Source organism: Solanum lycopersicum, chromosome 2 (assembly GCF_036512215.1).
Source record: "Solanum lycopersicum chromosome 2, SLM_r2.1".
Taxonomy (NCBI): Eukaryota; Viridiplantae; Streptophyta; class Magnoliopsida; order Solanales; family Solanaceae; genus Solanum; species Solanum lycopersicum.
The window spans coordinates 70,368,063-70,387,477 of record NC_090801.1 but is presented as its reverse complement, the minus strand read 5'-3'; the positions used below and the strand labels follow the sequence as shown (position 1 = coordinate 70,387,477).

Genomic DNA, 19,415 nt, shown 5'->3' with positions numbered 1-19,415 from the left:
AATTTTTATATATACACAAAAGAAGTTTTTTAAAAAATCTTATATATAAAGTGTTTCGAGCGTATATCTTCGCCCCTCCTAAATCCGTCTTTATTTGTACAGATAGATAGATTGTTTCTGAAAAATCATCATCACCATAAGAAATTCTGTGTTAAAAAAAATATAACAAGAAAATCAATTAACAAAAAGAAATTTAAATAATTAAAATGTAAATTTGACAACATAAGATTTAAACTACTAAACACACACACACACAAAAAAGCACTTTTAAATTAAGCAAATCTCTCTATAATAATTATTACTTAATCATTAATAACAAATATAACAATTCTTGGACCTTTATCACCCCAAACAATCGCTTATTGTTATCTCAAAAATTTCATGATGTTAATTGTTATGCATGTTAGTGCGCAAACATTCACGATATATCTTTGACCAGCTATATCTATAGCTCAAAAAGTTAAAATTAACAAAAACCCAGTTCAATAAAAACATTAATGCATGACAGTGTTTTTCTCCATTTATCCTTCAAAGTTATTAGTCATAGAAATATAAATTTGTTCAATATAAAAACACTAAAAACTTTATCATGTTTATTTTTCAAATTAATGAATCAAAGGAAATTAATTATTATTCTTTTAATGATCAAATTAATTAATCAAAATAAATTCATTTTTGTCCATTTATTAAAAATTTGACTTCATGAGAATATTAAATAAAAATACAATAATAAACTTAAAAGCATAAACTCACAATAGTTTTTTTAGAAGCGTAAAACCTAGAAGACATATAAATAGAAATGGAATTTCTTTATCGTCCGTTTGCATTAATTGAATCAAACGAATTGCTCACTCTATTACCTTAAACATTTTTAATTTCTCTTTTTAGTATAGTAGGGGAAAACTGATTTTTTAGTTCACGTCCATTTTCTTTAAAAAATTATGATCCTTTTACAGTGATTAAAAAATCTTAATTTTGTATGGTATTATATCATTAGATATATAGAGTTAACACCATAGTAATGGTCACCCTAATTTAGAGCCCAGGGAGGCTGTGCCTACTAATACTATCAGAGAATATTACACCATCATAATATATTTTTAAAGTAATAAATTGATACATAATAAAAATGTTCAAATAAGAATGTAATTTATAATATTTTTTGTATTTTTTTAATATTTTATTTTTTTATTAAAAATATTAAATCAATATAATCCAATTTAATTTTAAAATTAATCAAATTGACTTTCAAAAAACGTAACATGACAAATAAAAATAAATAAACAAATTTTATACTATATATTTTTCTAAATTGATCTATATTTTGGCCCTGTTCCAAAAGGCTAATGATGGACTTAATTAAATGCTGAAAAATATCATCTAATATTTTAATACCGCATCTGCTAGGATTTGATGATTTTTTTTGTTTTGAAGTGAATGTCCCATTATCTAGCTCCAACAGCCCCACCTATTTTTAGGATTGTTTTTTCCTTTCGAAAATTTAAAGCAAAACACATATTATTAAATTTAAAAAATACTGTGTAATCACGAGCAAAATTAAAACGTACCGCTCAAAGAGTACTAATTAAATCAAACAAATATCGGAGCATTTTCATAAAATGACTCTCTAAGTTTATATAATATGATCCACACAACATATGATCCACCTAACTAGGGATTAATTAGGTAAAACAAAGAATGGTCAATGCAGGCACGCTCACATGCAACATAGACTAAACAAAGAAAAGTTTGGGCCTGAAAAATATAAAGAGTAAAACTCGCCAATAAATTACCCAGAAAGAAACAATCGGTTTTAAAGGTAATAAAGTAAGTAGTGCTATCAAATAAAGCAAGCCAAAATTGACAGCTAAAGTAAGGAGGACGAACCTAGCCTTTTAGATACAGATTTAATTGAATTTAATATTTTTTTTTTGGAAATCTGTTCGATATGCGTAATTATTAATTTCAAATGCATAATTTAAAGAAATGGATGATTTTAAACACGTAAGGTTCAAAATCTAGCTCCGTGTCCGGCTGAAGTGTGAAATTTAAAAGAAAAGTATAATAGGAATTGTATTATGTGTGACAATTTGACTTTAATGTTCTGTCCTCCTGCCTACAAGTCAAAAGATGATTAGTATTGATACTAGAGGATTTGGACATGCATGAGCAATGATTGATGGGTTAGTTGTATTTGGTCGTGTGCCTTTGAAACTAGTCACCGCAATGAGTGCGAAAACATAGTTTCCAACTCAAGTAAATGAGATATTTGTTTTAGTTTTATTGAGTATGAAACTTTAAAGAAAAATAAAATAAATTAAAGATATGTATAATTTTATTGTCTTAAATATGCATTATTGAACTTAAAAGTTACTTATCGGATTAAAAATTCTTTTGTAAGCAAACTAGAAAAGGTTTTGTAAGCATTGGAGGCCATCATGTAGTATTCCAATTTCCATGCATCTAATTTACTTATGCCCTAATAATTGACAATCTAATTCAGTGCATATTCAAAAGTAAAATGCTTATCAAATTTCCTTACAAAATTGAAGGTTATTTATATTCATAACCGCCGCTCATGTCAACATTTAATATTTCAACCTACTACTAGCCAAACCACGTGGGCAGTAGGACTGACATGACAAATTACAAAAAAAAAAACACAGCTATAAATATTTGAGAGGAGCATTTGGAGTAATATTTTGACTTCTGTGATGTAAAATAATAGACAGAATAAACTGCACTGAGACTTTGATTTAATAAACTTTTTTCTAATACTAAAAGATATCACATTTTGGAAAAGAATTAACTTCTGAGAACAAATCAAACTATATAGTATAAATATAGTTAGGTGCAAATGTCAAATGCTCCTTAGTCCTTAGTTGATGAGACAATATAGAAAGGGGACAGACCGCAGCAAAGGGGAAAAAGAAGTAACTTTCACATAGAAGGAAATATTGAAGAACAAACTCTTAACTGAAGAAAAATGACTTAGTTCGCAGTATCGATCTCCAAAACGAATAAAAAAAAAATCAACATTACATGTGAACAAGAACATAATAATTTAACCCATTCTCACTACACAACCAAGCAAATGGTATATTGTTGTTTGTTAATGGCGTTCGCTCAACTGGATCTTTGTTGTAGTCCCAAAGCATTTACCTTGATTTCTTACTACGCAATCCCATCCGTGATTTTGCATATCTATATATGTCGTCAAGGAAAATGATAATGCAAAAGCAGAAAAGACCAAAGAAAATAAAGGGTTAGGGTTCATGGAAACCAAAAGAATTGATGGAAGGATACTCCAGTTGCATCCCCACTCCAGACGAAGAGTGTAGAATGGTCCCTTGAAGATGACTCAATGCCTCGGTTGAGCTGGCAGTGTCCTGTAAATATGGCTTGTACATATTAATTTCAAATTTGATCTCTACGTATTCCAGTATTTGAACTTGATATACAGCAGATTAATGTTGTACCAGACCAACAGAAGACAAAACACAATTGTGGTAATAGCTACTGCTTCCAATAGTTGTACCCATTGGCACCTTCCCCACCAACTCCTTCTATTGGGGCAGGGTAAGAGTTGTATAGGGCGTTAGAAGCACTAAATTCCTTCGTAAGGGAAAGACAACTTTATCTAAATAAAGGATCGGTGAAATCTTGGGTAGGATGTTCTGCAATCAAACGATTACTTCAATGAAGATGCAACAGTTGTCCTGTGCTTGATGTTTTCTTGGAAGAATGTAACTAGGAGATGCATATGAACCTCCAAATTAAGATTGCTGAGACTACAGGGTAGAACATGTACTCAATCCTTGTTAACTGGCTAAGGATTTTGCTCAATGAAAAAGGGGAATAATGAATCAAAAGAGAAAAAAGAAAATGGTGTTAGTTTAGGGATGAAGATGTACTTACAAAAATAAAAGACATCTTATCATTATCAAAAAACAGATAAAAAGATGAAGGACGTGCAGAAGATGTGTGCGAATGAGTTGAGCAACTGCCACTTCAGAAGAACAGAGTTAACTTTACCTGAAAGTCAACAAATGCAACAGGAGCTCCATACGTACTCTGCATCTTCAACTTTAGAAAACCCCGAAACCTGAAAATGTCAAGAAAGCACATAACCATCCAGTATACCAAGTACTTTAGTCGTTAGAAGTTAGAACGAAAATGCAATCTTATCAGAACCTTGAAAATACTTGAATCAGCTCTTGCTCAGTACAACTTTGGCCCAGATTAGCAATGAAGAGTGTTGGACATGGATCAGCTGCCTGTCAAATTTAGGGTCATTAGTGATCATTACCTTACCAAAAAGAAACTTTAGAATCGAAGACTGGGAGACAAATTAAAAAGCTGAATTTCTAGAAGAAGATGCAATGTTTGCACTTATACCAGAAAAAAATTGGAAAGCTGTCGAAAGTGCTTTGATCTTAATGTTATAAATCATAACTTACGATGATACAGATAAACTAATCGTACAACACCTCCAATTTAGCCATGTTGATTATTTTATCAATCATCGGATTCAACTAGGACTTCAAATACATGTTTGTCACCTGATATGTAACTAAACAGAGCCATAAAAATTTGGATTTCAAAGAAAAATGCCTGAAAAGTCAGCAAAGATATTTTTCCGAATAAATGCTGAAATTATAGATAAAAAACTAACAGAACAACCAACCAAATTAGCAGCGATTCAGATAGGCTCATTCAGAAGAACAAACGATGGACCATATATCAAACACCTTACCTTTTTAGAAGCAGCTTGATTCCCAACTCTACCATCAAACTTTCCCAGACTGAATCACCAAACAAAAAAAATTACAATTTGGAATAGAGATCACACACAAGATCCATACAATACTAAGATTCAATACCCTAACTTCACGGAACAAGGAATAGAGAAACTATTTCTATTTGGCTCTCGACCTTTCAGCTAGAAGTACAAGTACTTGTAGCATTCTTAGTTAGGAGGAATCAATTGAATAACAAAAATGTGCTTAAGTAGTGCAGATGACCTTTGTGTAGGTGGATAACCAATTGTGTTGTAAGCAGAATTACCCATTCCAGGCATGTGAATGCTGCCAAAACCTGCTAGTGCCCAAGCGTGCAAAACATGTGCAAAGTGAGCATTTAGATAAAATGCTTTGCAGTGACTGACAAGCAGTTACATCCTTAAATAACATCAAACTAGTTAAAATATTGACCGGCCTAAAAACATCACAGAAGCAAATTGGTTCATATGTAGATGACACAAACTTGCATATTTTCATGCATGTATCCTACTAATTCAAAGGAAGGGAGTGTAAAATGCTATAAAGGCAGATATTATACCAGAACCACTGTCTCTAGAAATAGCAGCAGAACCCTTAATCCTCTTCTCTGATACTGACCTTCCATCATCTGTGGTTTAAATCAAACAAATTTGTGACGGTCTGAGGAGAACTAATTCCATTAATTTAACAAACAAAAGAAATTCACTCGCAACAGACCTGGCCGTAACCTCTTAGACCTTGAATTTGATTTAGCAAGCTCAATGTACAATTTCGAATCTTTCTCAAAGTCAAAAACCATTCCCTGGATACATTTGGAAGCAAAGCAATTAGACTCCTTCTTAACATCATTAATCAATTAGTTAATTAACAAATTCATGAACAAATACTGTGAAGGAAGGAAGAAATCTGTGCCTATATATGTCTAACGCAAAAAAACTGACACAAAAGAGATTAGCTATGCACTGACCCTCATTCTTTCAGTTTATTCATGTTTCAGGCAAGGTCAACTTGCACATCTAACAGAAGAGAACTAGCTCTCTAAAACATATAGTAATACTTGTCAAGTGCAAAATAAGATGACATTAGATGCCATTCCTCTCACGTTAAACTTCATTCAATTTTGAGATCATGCCAAAGATTCAATCTCAACATTCTTCAAGCCATTCTCCAGTTCGGATTGTCCACAGCCACAGCATTATTACTAAGCATCCACTATAAGAAGCAGAAGACAACTACAGTCATCATTCTACTCTCAAGTGTGTGTTCATCTTTTGTATAAGGTAATGTGCAATCCTCAAATGCTCACCCTTCTTAAGTATGATGTCCAAACATAATGCCTAGTACTCAAAATTGTGGAAGGTTTACTCACATTAGGTAAAATGAAATTTAAAAGTATCTTTGTACTTTTTTCCTAAAAGATAAAAAGTAAAACTTGTGGCCCTACATGGTTACACAATTATCCAGAACATGGACATTGGACTAGGAAAGAAGAAATCATTTATTCAAATATCAGAAAAGGGCCTTACATTCAATTCATACATTGCCACAAGTGCTGAATGCTGATCTGCAAAGACGGCAAAAGCAAATGGCTGACAGAAACCAAACAATGTATCAGACATCCTTAGCAGAACAGTTGTGTCAGACTTGCATAATATGAGAAGACCAAAGACGATAGAGTAAAACAACTAGAAGAAGTTCAACTGTAGATTCAATAACATTTTATAACCAGAAAATGTGGTTACGAGAATGTCACGACTGGAATCTAGACCCCAGACGAGACCGGCGTCGTTGACCTCTCAGAGGTCGCAAACAAGCCTACTTACGTCATCATTACTTTACATAGGTCAATTTTAGCGGAAAATTTGAACTTTTTGTCTTCTTACTTCATGCTAAACATTTTAAACTTAACATTATAGGCGTTAACAAATCAACCATCTAATATAGAAATAATCAAATGAAAGAAATAGTTCGTAGCTGCATTAAATGTGTACTTGCCAAAACGGCACCAATACAAAGTCTGAAATGAAATGGGAAATGAAACACTAGTGGAACATGCTCCACTAGTTAAAGCCTACATCTAAGCTAGATAATAACAATAGACAGCCTCGAAAGCATGAGGGTCTACCAAGTCCGGATGAAACCTCCACGCCCGGATAATTGCAACGTCTTACTGTAAGATCTAACATTCACCTGTGCCTGTACCTAAAAGTAGATATTTGTATGGAATTAGTACACACTTGTACTAAGTATGGGTATATGCAAGCACACACCATGCATGGAAAGAATAGCTCTTTCCTAACAACATGATTATGGAAAGTCAAGTCAGTGGACTTGCCAAATTGAAATTAGAAAAGTTAGTGAACTTTCCAAATGTGGATTAGAAAAGTCAATAGACCTACCAAATTTGGATTTGGAAAGTCATGCCATGAGTGTAACATGCATCATCAAACTTATCTGACCATGTGTCCACTCTGTGGGTTAGGCCTCGGCGTTGCTGCACTCTGTGGGTTAGGCCTAGGCTGAGCATTACCTCCAACCTGACCTCTTAAATGTGGACAGAATCTGACCATATGTCCACTCTTACCACAACCGAAGCAGGCATTACTGCCCTGTTTGCACTCTCCACTGTGAGCTTGGCCACACTTAGCACAGTTCTTCTTAGGACGCTGCATCTCACCTCCATTGCCCCTCTTGGGTTCAGGTCTGCCTCCTCTACGTGTTGTACTCATCTGAGGGTTAGAATTCCAAGAACTCTGTTGCCCCTTCTTGAACCTGGGCTGCTCACGGACGCCAAAATTATTTTTGTGGCCTCCATGGCTGGGATCTGCCTGATCTTGAAGCCTATGCCTCCTGACATCACGAACGCCTCTCCTCTTGCTGTTGTCCTCTACCTGCTGGACATGCACCATTAACCTGGAAAGGTCCATATTATCATGGAGCATCGCAGACCGACACTCCTCCTCCAGGTCCTCATTGATTCCTGTGAGGAACATGATCATCTCATCCCTGTTGTTAGAAACCAGGGAAGTAGCATACCTGGATGATTTCACCAAAGTTCAGTATTCTCCCCATTCTTGCTATTAAATATTAGGGAAAGTAACATACCTTGATAGCTTAACAAACTTCAAGGAATACTCTCTGACCGTCATAAAGCCTTGTTTAAGGTTGATGAACTCCTCAACCTTGGCCTCCCTCATCTCTCTAGGGAAGAATCTCTCCAGAAATGTTGTCTTGAACAGCTCCTATGTGACTGGCACTCCACCTAGGACACGGCTATCTTGCCACATCTTGCACCAAGTCTGTGCAACATCCTTGAGCTGGTAGGAAGTCAGCTCAGCCTTCTCAATTTCAGTGGCCCTCATGAACACCAGGATCTTATGCACCTTGTCTATAAACTCCTGAGGATCCTCTGAAGTATTAGCCCCTGTGAATATAGGAGGATTCATCCTCGTGAAATCTCGCAGTCTGTCAACCATGCTGCGAACCGGTGGGTTCTCCCTCTGAACATCGTGTCGGTTGACTTCGGCAGTCATAGCCTGAGCCTGCATCGTGATGGCCTGTGCCATCTGGGCTAGAGATGCCCTCACCTCAACATCAGTCAACCCAGCTGGGTTAACTGGCATGGGCACTCCTTCATCTGGAGCCTGGGGTGGATTCTGATACCCCTAGTTGCTGCTCCTCCCCTCCTCAGACCATTAGTTTTCCAAGTGTTCATTCTCTGAAAACAACAAGGATTGATGTTAGACACCTTCATAACACCAAGAATTCAGACATTAGGAAAAGCGCGATAGGATCAGAAGAAGGGAAATTTTTCCTACGCACCATGCAGCCTCTAACTCAGGATAGTAGTGCACTTCACTACCATGACTTATAAAACTACTCAATGTGGTTGATGTGAACTCATTATTCTCGAAATTTAACCTAGTGCTCTGATAGCAACTTTGTCACGACCGAAATCTAGACCCCAGACGAGACCGGCGTCGTTAGGTCGCAAACAAGCCTACTTATGTCATCCTTACTTTACACAGGTTAATTTTAGCGAAAAATTTAAACTTTTTGTCTTCTTACTTCATGCTAAACATTTTAAACTTAACATTATAGGCGTTCACAAATCAACCATCTAATATAGAGATAATCAAATGAAAGAAATAGCTCGTAGCTGCATTAAATATGTACATGCCAAAATGGCACCAATACAAAGTCTGAAATGAAACACTAGTGGAACATGCTCCACTAGTTAAAGCCTACATCTAAAATAGATAATAACAATAGACAGCCTCGAAAGCATAAGGGTCTACCAAGTCCAGATAAAACCTCCATGCCCGGATAATTACAACGTCGTACTGTAAGATCTAACGTCTACATGTGCCTGTACCTAAAAGTAGATATTTGTATGGAATTAGCACACACTTGTACTAAGTATGGGTATATGCAAGCACACATCAAGGGCATGCATGAGAAAGAATAGCTTTTTCCTAACAACATGATTATGGAAAGTCAAGTCAGTGGACTTGCCAAATTGAGATTAGGTAAGTTAGTGAACTTCCCAAATTTGGATTAGAAAAGTCAATGGACCTGCCAAATTTGGATTTGGAAAGTCATGTCATGAGTGTAACATGCATCATTAAACTTATCATTTTGCAAACAGCATATAACATTCACATATCATATCACATATAGAACATAACATCTTTCATATCATTCATTCATATGCCATAAGAACTTGGAATCATGGACTTAACATTAAGACTTTCCAGAAATGAGGGCTCAACATATGGGACCTCAACTAGGAAGTCTGTTTTAGCAAACACGGAGTCTGCTTCATTCATTCATACGTACTCCATTTCATTTCATTCATGAGTCAGTGTAAACACCAACTATACCTAGGATGTAGTTTAGGACTTTCATCGGGTTCATTGTGCAATGACCAAGAATAACCTAATGTCATTACTTGAATCTAACTCACCATTTGATTATCTTATCGTAACACCTTTGGTATCATTCTTTTTATTATGTGCATCATTTGAGGCTGGTCTCCTTCATTCATTGGAAACTTTAACTTTAACCGACATAGATCATGTGAGCACTGAAAAGAGATGGAATCACCAGCCAAAGTGACTCAATAACATGCTAGCGTATATGGGAATTTACCCGCCAGATACCTATATTGGCAGTATATATTCAAAGACTAGGAGATGTATGGAGACCCATACCCGATAAGCCGGACAGTCTCATCTCATGAGAGTTACGTGAACCTTTGCCCTTCCCGAAAGAAGGTATCACCGCTCATAGTAAGCTTATTGGTGCTCAATATAAAGTTCCATTACATTCAAAATCATACATCATGGAAGCTGGCTTCTAGTATGAGGACATCATAGCTCAATAGATGATTTCTCATCTCATCATTAGTATTAAGTGTGTTAATCTCAATACTTTCATTAGAGTGTTCATAGAGACTGGTCTCTTCATTAACTTTACACTCTCATAGGTGAGTACATTTTAGTAACATTTACTTAGGCTCATTTGAGATTGCTCTCATCTTTTACATTAGTCTCATATCATGTTGTCACCACATTCATTAACATTAGCACATTTGTTTTTCATAATTACTCACCCCTTTTTACGTGAATGTTCATTTCATCATATGTCAATGCACTTGGCCATTTAGTGTGTTTCACACTCTTACTTAACCCTAATAGGGTTTCATCACTTCATAGTTCATTTCATCATTTCATTGTTCATTCCGTATTGGGCCATTTAGTGTATCTTACAATCGCACTTAACCCTTCTAGGGTTTCATCATTTAATTACATACATCTTAGGTTCACTTATTTTTAATCGTGTGCTAGACTTATGGATTTATACATACAATCCATGAGGCGTCATTCATAGTTTATTAAGTGACTCAAATCTTCCTAAGATTATGTAGTACAAGACTTATGCATCTTGTGTTTATGCCAAGATATTGATTTTGATCTTTAAAGGCAGCATTCATTAAATATTTGTTTACGTATGACATATGTGTCAATACGAAATTGGGCGAGGGAACTCGATTTCGAATCCCTTAAACAATACCTAATCTTATTTTAAACTTGATAATTGCATTTTTCATAATTGGGAGACCCTAGTTCGATTCCCATCAATCCCATAATATTTATTTTTTTGTTCTCCTCCCCTTTTTTCATTTTAAGGCAAGGAGGTTGTGGATTCAATCCCCTACAAGCTCATTATTTTTCTTTTAATTTATCTCTTAACTTTCTCATTCATTCAAGAGGTTGTGGGTTTGAATCCCCACAGCCTCACCTTAGTTTAATTTACATTTTCTCCTTACCTTCTCATTCTGCCAAGAGGTGGTAGGAACGAATCCCACTCCTCTCATTATTTTTATTATTTTTTAAAATTTCTCTTTACTCTCTTGTTTGGCCAAGAAGTTGTGGGTTCGAATCCCACACCTCTCATTTATTTATCTTTTTCAGCTTTCATGTTGTGAGGTCTTGGGTTCAATCTCCAATAACCACACATGTTTTAAATATATTTTTAAACCTCTCAACCTCAAGTATTCTAGCCGAAAATTCCATCACTGAGTGCTGAAAATTTTATTAAATTTTCTAGCCTTTATTTAACAACATATATACGTTGGTTTTGAGGTACTCTCACAATTCGTTTAACACATTCTTAGGTGTAGGTTCATTGTTGTTCTAAGAATTTTTTCACTTAAGATCAGTCACCTTACACTTCATTTAACACCACAATTTGCACACCTTATGCACAATAATTCCAATCATCAAACAAGTCATTTTAAGACTTCAAATGGAGAACAACAACAAACATTTTACACATTGCACCACATCATTTTCGGTTGACATCATTGAACATGCTTACTATTTCCAAACATAAAATCATAAGGAATATCATATTTCACACTTAGCTATCAGCAACCATAACAACAACATGATTTCTAAACTAATTTAGATTGAAATCAGAAGGAGACTAGGAATAAGGAGTTCAACAATAAAGGGAACAGCCCTAGTTTCATACGTTGAATTTTGTAGAAAGAAATTTCTCTTGGAGAAAGGATTCCAAGAGAAAACCCATACATTCTTGTAGTTTTCCACACCTTCCAAGTGCTGCCCAAAACCTCCCCTAAACCTTCAACACAAACCCGTCGAGAAGATGATGCAAAGTTTTCGTTTCTTTAGTTAGCTTGCTTGTTTGTATTTTTTTTTCTGTAAGTTCTTTGAGTGTAGAGAACTTTTGATTGTTTTCTAATGTTTTTTTTTTCTGTTTTTGCAGCAAAGAAATCAAAATGGATGAGATAGAGAGGTTTAGGTGTGTGAGAGAGTTTGTGTGAGATAGTGCCCCCTTAAAACTAGTTGGCAAGACTTAGTCAATTTAATTAAATAATTAATAACTACAAATCTAATTTATTTTAATCAATACGTGAAAGGACCATTTTACCCTTAATGAATAGATTTTAATTAATTAATAAATCACCTTAAGTATTTATCCTATTCATTTTTTTTTAGGATTGTTACAGAGAAACCCTTTTACTGATGTCCAACAAAGATTAAAGCTTGCATAGCCATAGCCAATAATACTAGCAATATCACTTATAATCGTAAGGTAAACAAATAATTTATTAGTTGAAGGAATTTTATCCAATGAGAAAGGTAGCAGCAGCATCTTTGCTGCTCGGGTTCACAGAAGAACCTATATAGTTTTATCTCCACCTATGCAAACTGAATACCATACCCGATATTCTTTAATATTCTATAAGTAGTCTACATGTGGAACTTTAGCTGTACTTTCAAGAATTCTAGGTTTCCATAAGCTACGTGAATACACCTTTATTTTGCAATCACTAAAGCACTGTTGTAAAAGAAGATTATCTCGTCGCCAATGGCGAGAGGCGAACCTTAATCGCATATTAGCTTTATGCGAGGCGATCTTCAAATGGGGACACCATGGTGACAAAGGTGTTGCATTTTGTATTTGGTTAAAGAAAGCGACCAATTTAGGGTTTTAAAAGTTAAAGGTAATTTTAGGATTTTTTTTTCCAAATTTGCATGGTTGCACTCTTAGACTACGACTGCGACTCCAACTAGTCGACTCGACTCAACTAGACTTATGGGGTGACCAACCAAACTTTTCCGGCGACTCCAAAAGTCTAACCAATACGCATTTCTTCATCTAATTCCTTATTCTTCTCTTCTTATGATTTCTTCATTAGATTTCTTTTTTATAAAGGCATTCTTTAGATTTCTTTTTCCTCCTCCTTCTTCTTTAGACAACTCTACCTCAGTGTTTTGACTTTTGATTTGTTTTCTATACTTTTTTTTATGTACTATCCATTTTCAGTTTTTGAATTGAAATATTTTATTGTGATCCATGATGACTTCATAGGGGCCTATGGCCTAGACGTGGCAAATATGAGTGATCCACTTGATATTATTGGCCGAGTAAAATGTTGGAGAGTTTTAAATGGAATCCTGGCCCATTTAGCTAGTGTTAAAAGGTCTAGGGATCGGAAAGAACAATTACGAGAATTATGTCGAAGCTTTGGCTTCCAGTTATCTCTCATCCCCTTTTTCTGTTCTGGTATCTCATCCCCTTTTTCTGTTCTGGTATCTCATCCCCTTTTTCTGTTCTGGTATCTCATCCCCTTCTAGTTACTTCTCCTATGTAATCTATCTGCAATTAGTATGTTATTACTTTATTGTGCGTATTATACATTGTACTTTGTATTCAGCGATAACAATATATCAATGTTTGTATTAGAACGGGTTTGTTTCATATTTGCTAATATGTTATTGCTATTGAAATTTTGATTAGAAATATTTTAATTTTATGGTATTAATTAGCGCCGCACTTCAAAAAGGTGAGCTTCTCACCCGCTTGCCTTGCTCCCTTGTGATGAGGAGCCTCTTGTCGCCTTTCGACGTCCAAAACCCTGCACTGAAGGCTCATCTGTGTTTCCTAAAACTATGTGAATCGAACTCCACTACCTGCAATATTCTTATAAATTTTAACAAAATAATCAAATTTTCAAAGTCCATCCTTGTTACATTCAACATTTGACTTCCATTAGCGAAATACAATCTGCTGTGTCATATAGTAATCAAAAAGTCATCTCCAAAAGCAGAATTTCCACCAGGAAATACAACCGAAGCTCTTCCATGGATATTTCTTTCTCTCATTTTCTCATATGACAACTGAATTGTGCTTGGAGTTAACCAATACTATATAATCATACACTTTTTGGTTATATAAAATAAATTTCCGCTCTATTCACACTAAATACCTAGCTATTTGGGATTGTTTATAAAGTAAAAACCCTCTATATCCAATTCGCTCTAATTGAGCCCAGTTAAATGTGTATGACACTTAAATTTGAGCCAATAAATGTACATACCTGAGAATTACTAGAAGTTTGGCTACGGAGATGAGAAGATTCATAGCCTGCGAATTCTCGAAAGAGGTTGTAAATTTCACGAGGCTTGACATCTTCAGGGAGCCCAGCAATGAAGAGAGTTCGAACATCGTCGTGCGAATCCTGAGGATAAAGAGGAGGGGCGGATGGATGGTGGGGGTGATGGTATTGCGGAATAGGAAGTGGTTGGACCACCACCGGCGGCAGCGCGTGAAGTGTGGTGCCAGGTGGTGGCGGAGGGACTGGTGGTGGTGGAGTTTGATAATAAGGGTATTGATAGCCGTCCATGGAGAACACTACGGAGACCAATCAGTGCGTCGGATTTTGCCCTATTTTGTGCTCCGTGCTGCTAGACCGGCGATAACTTCTCTAATTTGGATCCCTTGATTTTATAGGTCTTTTAATTCTATATCTTTTAATATTAGCCATTTTTCATCCTAAAATAACTTGTGTTCTTTTTGTTTTATATGTTATGTTCTTTTAAAATTGTGCGAAAATATCCTCTAATTAAGATGTCATTCAATTTTCAGAACTTATTAGAGAAAAACTAAGTTGGTTGACTATGTTTTCTTAAAATTGGATTAATTTTTTTGAAAATTAGGTTAATTTTTATTGATTTGTGAATTTTCATTTGATGAGAGTTATGAATGATAAGTTTTATAATGATAGGGATAAGAATAATTTTATTTTAACGGTAATATATAGTCAACCAATAAATTAAAATTAAGATTTGAAATTAACTTTTTATCCTTTTTCTTAAAACTATTGCAGTGGTTATGAATGTATTAGTATTTTTTAATAAATATAATTTATCATAAATATAATTTATATATATATATATATATTATTTCTTTTTTTTCGAGAAAATAATGTCATGTAATACCTCTTAAGCTTTTTTTTAGTTTTACTATAAATATAAATAAAATAACTGAAGAAGAATATTACGAACTAAGGTAGAATAAGACATATTAAATAGAATATTTTGATATTTGACTATTTACGTTAATAAGTGATATAAATCATCTCCACCTTTTATCGCATGAACCAAATATGCATCAAGTTCTTACCAAAGTGAAGATTAGACATAGTATGTACAACAAAATATTCCCTTATTTAAACCTAGACACATTTATCCTTTAAATAAATTGATTTTTAATTTTATTTTTTAAAAAAAATAGTCTTAAATTTTTGCACATTGAAAATTAATCTCATGTTTAACAAAGCACACGATCTTTAGAAACTAAAATCATATTTACTCATCACGAACAGACATTACTATATGAATATATAAAATTGTGTTTTTTTTAAATTGTTTAGCATGATGCAAGTGAAAGACTAGCACAAAATAAGAAAATAAAAATTCCGCCTTTTTTTTCTAATTACAATAACCCTTAAAATTATACCTCTTGGATACATTAAAGAGTATCTTGGATACATAATAACATAAATTAAATACATAATATATAGTTCAGATATATCAAAAACTAGTTAGGAACATAATATGTAGCTTAGATACATTAAAAATTAGCTCGAATACATAATATATATAGCTCGGATGCATCATAAAATAAATCGAATATGTAGCTCGAATACATTAAATATTGACTTGGATACATTAATATGTAGTTTGAATACATTAAATAAATTTAGAGAGAAATAAGGGATTTAAGAGGTTTTAGAAATAGAAAAGGATATTGAAAAAAAAAAGAAAAAACATAAGACATGTATTTGAGCAGTTTTTTTTTTTTTTTTTTTTTAATGTAAATGACCCACTTTAACAACTAAGTGTAGTGATTTGGGCTAAGATCGAATGAGCCCAGCTAAGGATTTATGATGGAAAAATTACTTTGAGATTGACAAATTATACTAAGTAATTAATTCATGAAAAAATTTACATAAATATACTATAATAAATAAATAATTATGATTTATAGTAATAATTTTTTTTACTTAATTACTTTTAATTTATTTATAATACAAATTTAATACATATAACAAAGAATAATTTATTATTCACATATAATACAAGTTTTAATAATGGATGATAAATATATCCCACATTTTAATACACTTTTAATACAACGTGTTCAATTTTTACCAAACAAACATAATGCATTTTAATAATTCATATATATTTTGCATACATAATTCACTTTAATTCATATTGTAGGTTTAACATAATACTGCTATAAATGGTAATAAATAAAAAGTATCGCTAAATCAGTAATTATTTATTAAAATGTATCAATTTATGTAATCTTTTCTTAATTAATAAGGGTATAGTTTAATTTGTTTACTCTCAATTATTATAATTTCATTTTTTTGCCACAATCAATGGAACCCACCATCTATTTGTATACCAGTAAATGACTTATTTATGATTTTGTATATATAATTTTATACAAAATTAATTTTGTCTCTTCTATCCACATTAGATATCTTTCTCTTAATGTCGCTCCTCCATTCTATTTTAAATTTCAAGGAAGAGTTCACGTTCTCCATTTCGTCTTGCTATCAATTTTCGCAGGTAATCGCCAAAATCAATTCATGAATCTATTTTTTTTAGAAAAAAAATATTCCTTCATCAACAATTGTATATGTATTATACTTCTTAGATTTTTACATATATATTATTTTTTAAAATCCTTATCAATTTACAAGTTCTTCAAAATAAGAACGAAAGACTCATCTTCATCCATAAGAATTACTTGCTTGAATATTGTGCATATAGTTTTTTGTACATCAAATTATTAAATATAAAACTGATCAAGGTATTTGTGTTGTTATATTCATATTTAAAGTTTTTTATATATTCAACTAGCTATATATGTATATAAATAACTATTTTAAAAATTGATACAACTATTTGTTTTACATCACAAAATTTTTGTATTTTATGTTATATAATACAAAATTGCTTGAGGGATTTGTGTATATACAAGTACTATATTCATATTTCTTTTTATACATATACAAGTGATATTCACTTTATTTACATTCGTATATAACTTTGTTTATACATATACAACTTTTTTGTATATATTTATATTCATTTTATTTATATTCGTATATAAACTTTTTTTTATACATATATAATTTTTTGTATATTCAACTAATTATATATGTATATAAGTAATTACTTTAGAAAATTGATACACTTATTTCTGTAATAATTTGTTTTAAATCACAATTTTTTTTATTTTACGTTATTATATACAAAACTACTTGAGGAATTTGTGTATATACATGAACTATATTCATATTTTTACTTTATACTTATACAGTTACTTCACATTTATACAATAATAACTTTACAATTTGGTACAAATTAAACAATTTATATTCAATTTATTTACATTCGTATATAAACTTTATATACATTAAAGAGTTTAATTTTCCGGAAACAAATTCGTATAGTCTTTCTATGGCTATAGAATTCTTCTTTGAGAAGATATTTTATTTTGAATGTTTAGCTTAAATCGTGAAATTATGTAAATGCTTGTTACCGTATTTAGGGTTATAATTACTATTTAATGAAAAAGTAAATATAGTACAAATGTTCAAAAAAATATTTTATACAAATTAAAAATTAGATAACAAACTAAACTATATCGTAACTATGTAAATTATATCCATATAATATTATTTCATAAATTCAATTTGATATATATGAATTTTTTCCTTTATGATAAGTGGCTGACCCGACTTTGGTAAGGTCTCCAATAACATTTAACTAGTAGTACATCATTTGGTCTTTTCTTGGGTTAATTTTAATTTTATCCTTCAAGTAAGTTTATTTTTATTTTTCATTCTTAAAATTAAATCTATATCTAGTAGAAAATAGATTTTTGAAAAAAATATAGATATAACTCGTGAGATATTATGATGTAAATATATAAGAAAAAAAAGTGTGATATACCCTTTAACTTTGCACCTCGTTATAAAAATGACTTATATATACGTTATTATTTTACAAATAATTAACATATATCATTTTTGAAGTGGAAAAAATTATTTTAAGACTTTTAATTTTTTTTATTAAAAATAAATCGTATAGTGATATATTTACTCATGTTCACATTTATTTTCTTCTTTAATTTAACGATTAATTTAAATTTATTATTTGATGGTGAAATTTATTTGTCACTATCTTTTTTATAAAAGTTATCATAAATGACCTTTTTTTCTCTACAAATACAAAGAATAAATTGCATTATAATCGTAAAATAGTTTCAAATCTTTTTCCCTTCTTCCCTTGAGACATTTTCTTTTAGGGGTGGTCATTCGGTATTTCGGTTTGGTTCGGGTTTTTTTTTTCGGTTTTTGTAAATTACGTACCGAATACCGAACCGAAATATTTCGGTTCGGTTCGGTTTTTATTAATTCGGTTCGGTTTTTTATTTCGATTTTTTAATGGGTCTGTTTAGTGGGTTTTTAAAAATTTTAAACTTAACAATTTTTACAATTTTTTGTTTGATTTTTCAACTTAATGGGCTTTGATATTTCAACTTAATGGGCTTTGATATTTCAACTTAGGGTTTCTTCTTTTTTTAAAAAAGATTATTTAATATTAATAATTATTAAATATAATATAATTTATAAATTATAATATAATATTTCGGTTTAAACCGAAATACCGAATTCCAAAGTAACATGTACCGAAAACTGAACCGAAATACCAAAAATACAAAAAATATTTTGATTCGGTTCGGTGTTTCAGTTTTCCGGTTTTTATGCCCACCCCTATTTTCTTTTTGGTTTCTTACATGTTTATACTAAATAATGAAATAAAAAATAGTATCAAATAAGAAACTCAAATAATGATAATAAAAAAGTTTGAAAAATGTGAGAGAGAAAGATCATGTATTTCCCTTTAATATATTCATATATATAAAATTATTTTTTATTTTAATTAAATTATAATGAAATATGAGATCCATTTTGGTAACAATGGAGGTACATGTAAATCACCCTAACAACAATAAAAACATATATAAAATATTTTTGTAATTAATTGTATATCAGAGTTGAATGATAAAATTAATATAACAAATCTTTTTCTCATAATATAAATTTACGCATTGAAAAAAAATATTTACTTTATTAATTTCTATAGAGTAAAAAAATAAAAATTAGGGTAAAAAAGTGGCAACGATAACCAACAAGGGTTGGTCGGAGGTTTCGATTCTCCTGAGGTACAAATT

General features: G+C 32.1%; 1 protein-coding gene across 6 annotated transcripts; it reads right to left on the bottom strand.

The window, feature by feature from the left end:
* Positions 1-2,957: 2,957 nt before the first annotated feature.
* On the bottom strand, positions 2,958-14,649 carry LOC101267756 (U1 small nuclear ribonucleoprotein A). Of its 6 annotated transcripts, none has more exons than XR_011215002.1 (10): positions 14,194-14,640; positions 6,308-6,370; positions 5,499-5,583; positions 5,341-5,409; positions 5,025-5,100; positions 4,757-4,805; positions 4,195-4,277; positions 3,480-4,105; positions 3,307-3,389; positions 2,958-3,204 (listed from the first exon to the last, which is right to left on the bottom strand). XR_011215002.1 is itself a non-coding variant. In XM_010317678.4 (10 exons), the coding sequence occupies exons 1-10, from the start codon at positions 14,497-14,499 to the stop codon at positions 3,159-3,161; spliced, it is 930 nt and encodes a 309-aa protein (XP_010315980.1). In that variant the 5' UTR covers positions 14,500-14,649; the 3' UTR covers positions 2,958-3,158. The 6 variants fall into 6 exon arrangements, 4 of the variants coding, with proteins under 4 accessions (XP_010315980.1, XP_004231861.1, XP_010315981.1 ...); XR_011215003.1 differs by having other exon boundaries at positions 5,025-5,097; XM_010317678.4 differs by having other exon boundaries at positions 4,036-4,105; positions 14,194-14,649.
* Between the last annotated feature and the right edge of the window lie 4,766 nt (positions 14,650-19,415).

Excerpts from the sequence above, each read along its gene's own strand:
- LOC101267756 (XM_010317678.4), bottom strand. The coding sequence starts at position 14,499 with ATGGACGGCTATCAATACCCTTATTATCAAACTCCACCACCACCAGTC. Across the intron at positions 5,410-5,498 it reads GTCTAAGAGGTTACGGCCAG|ATGATGGAAGGTCAGTATCA; the intron begins GTCTGTTGCGAG and ends TTTAAACCACAG. Across the intron at positions 4,806-5,024 it reads GGTTATCCACCTACACAAAG|TCTGGGAAAGTTTGATGGTA; the intron begins GTCATCTGCACT and ends TTGGTGATTCAG.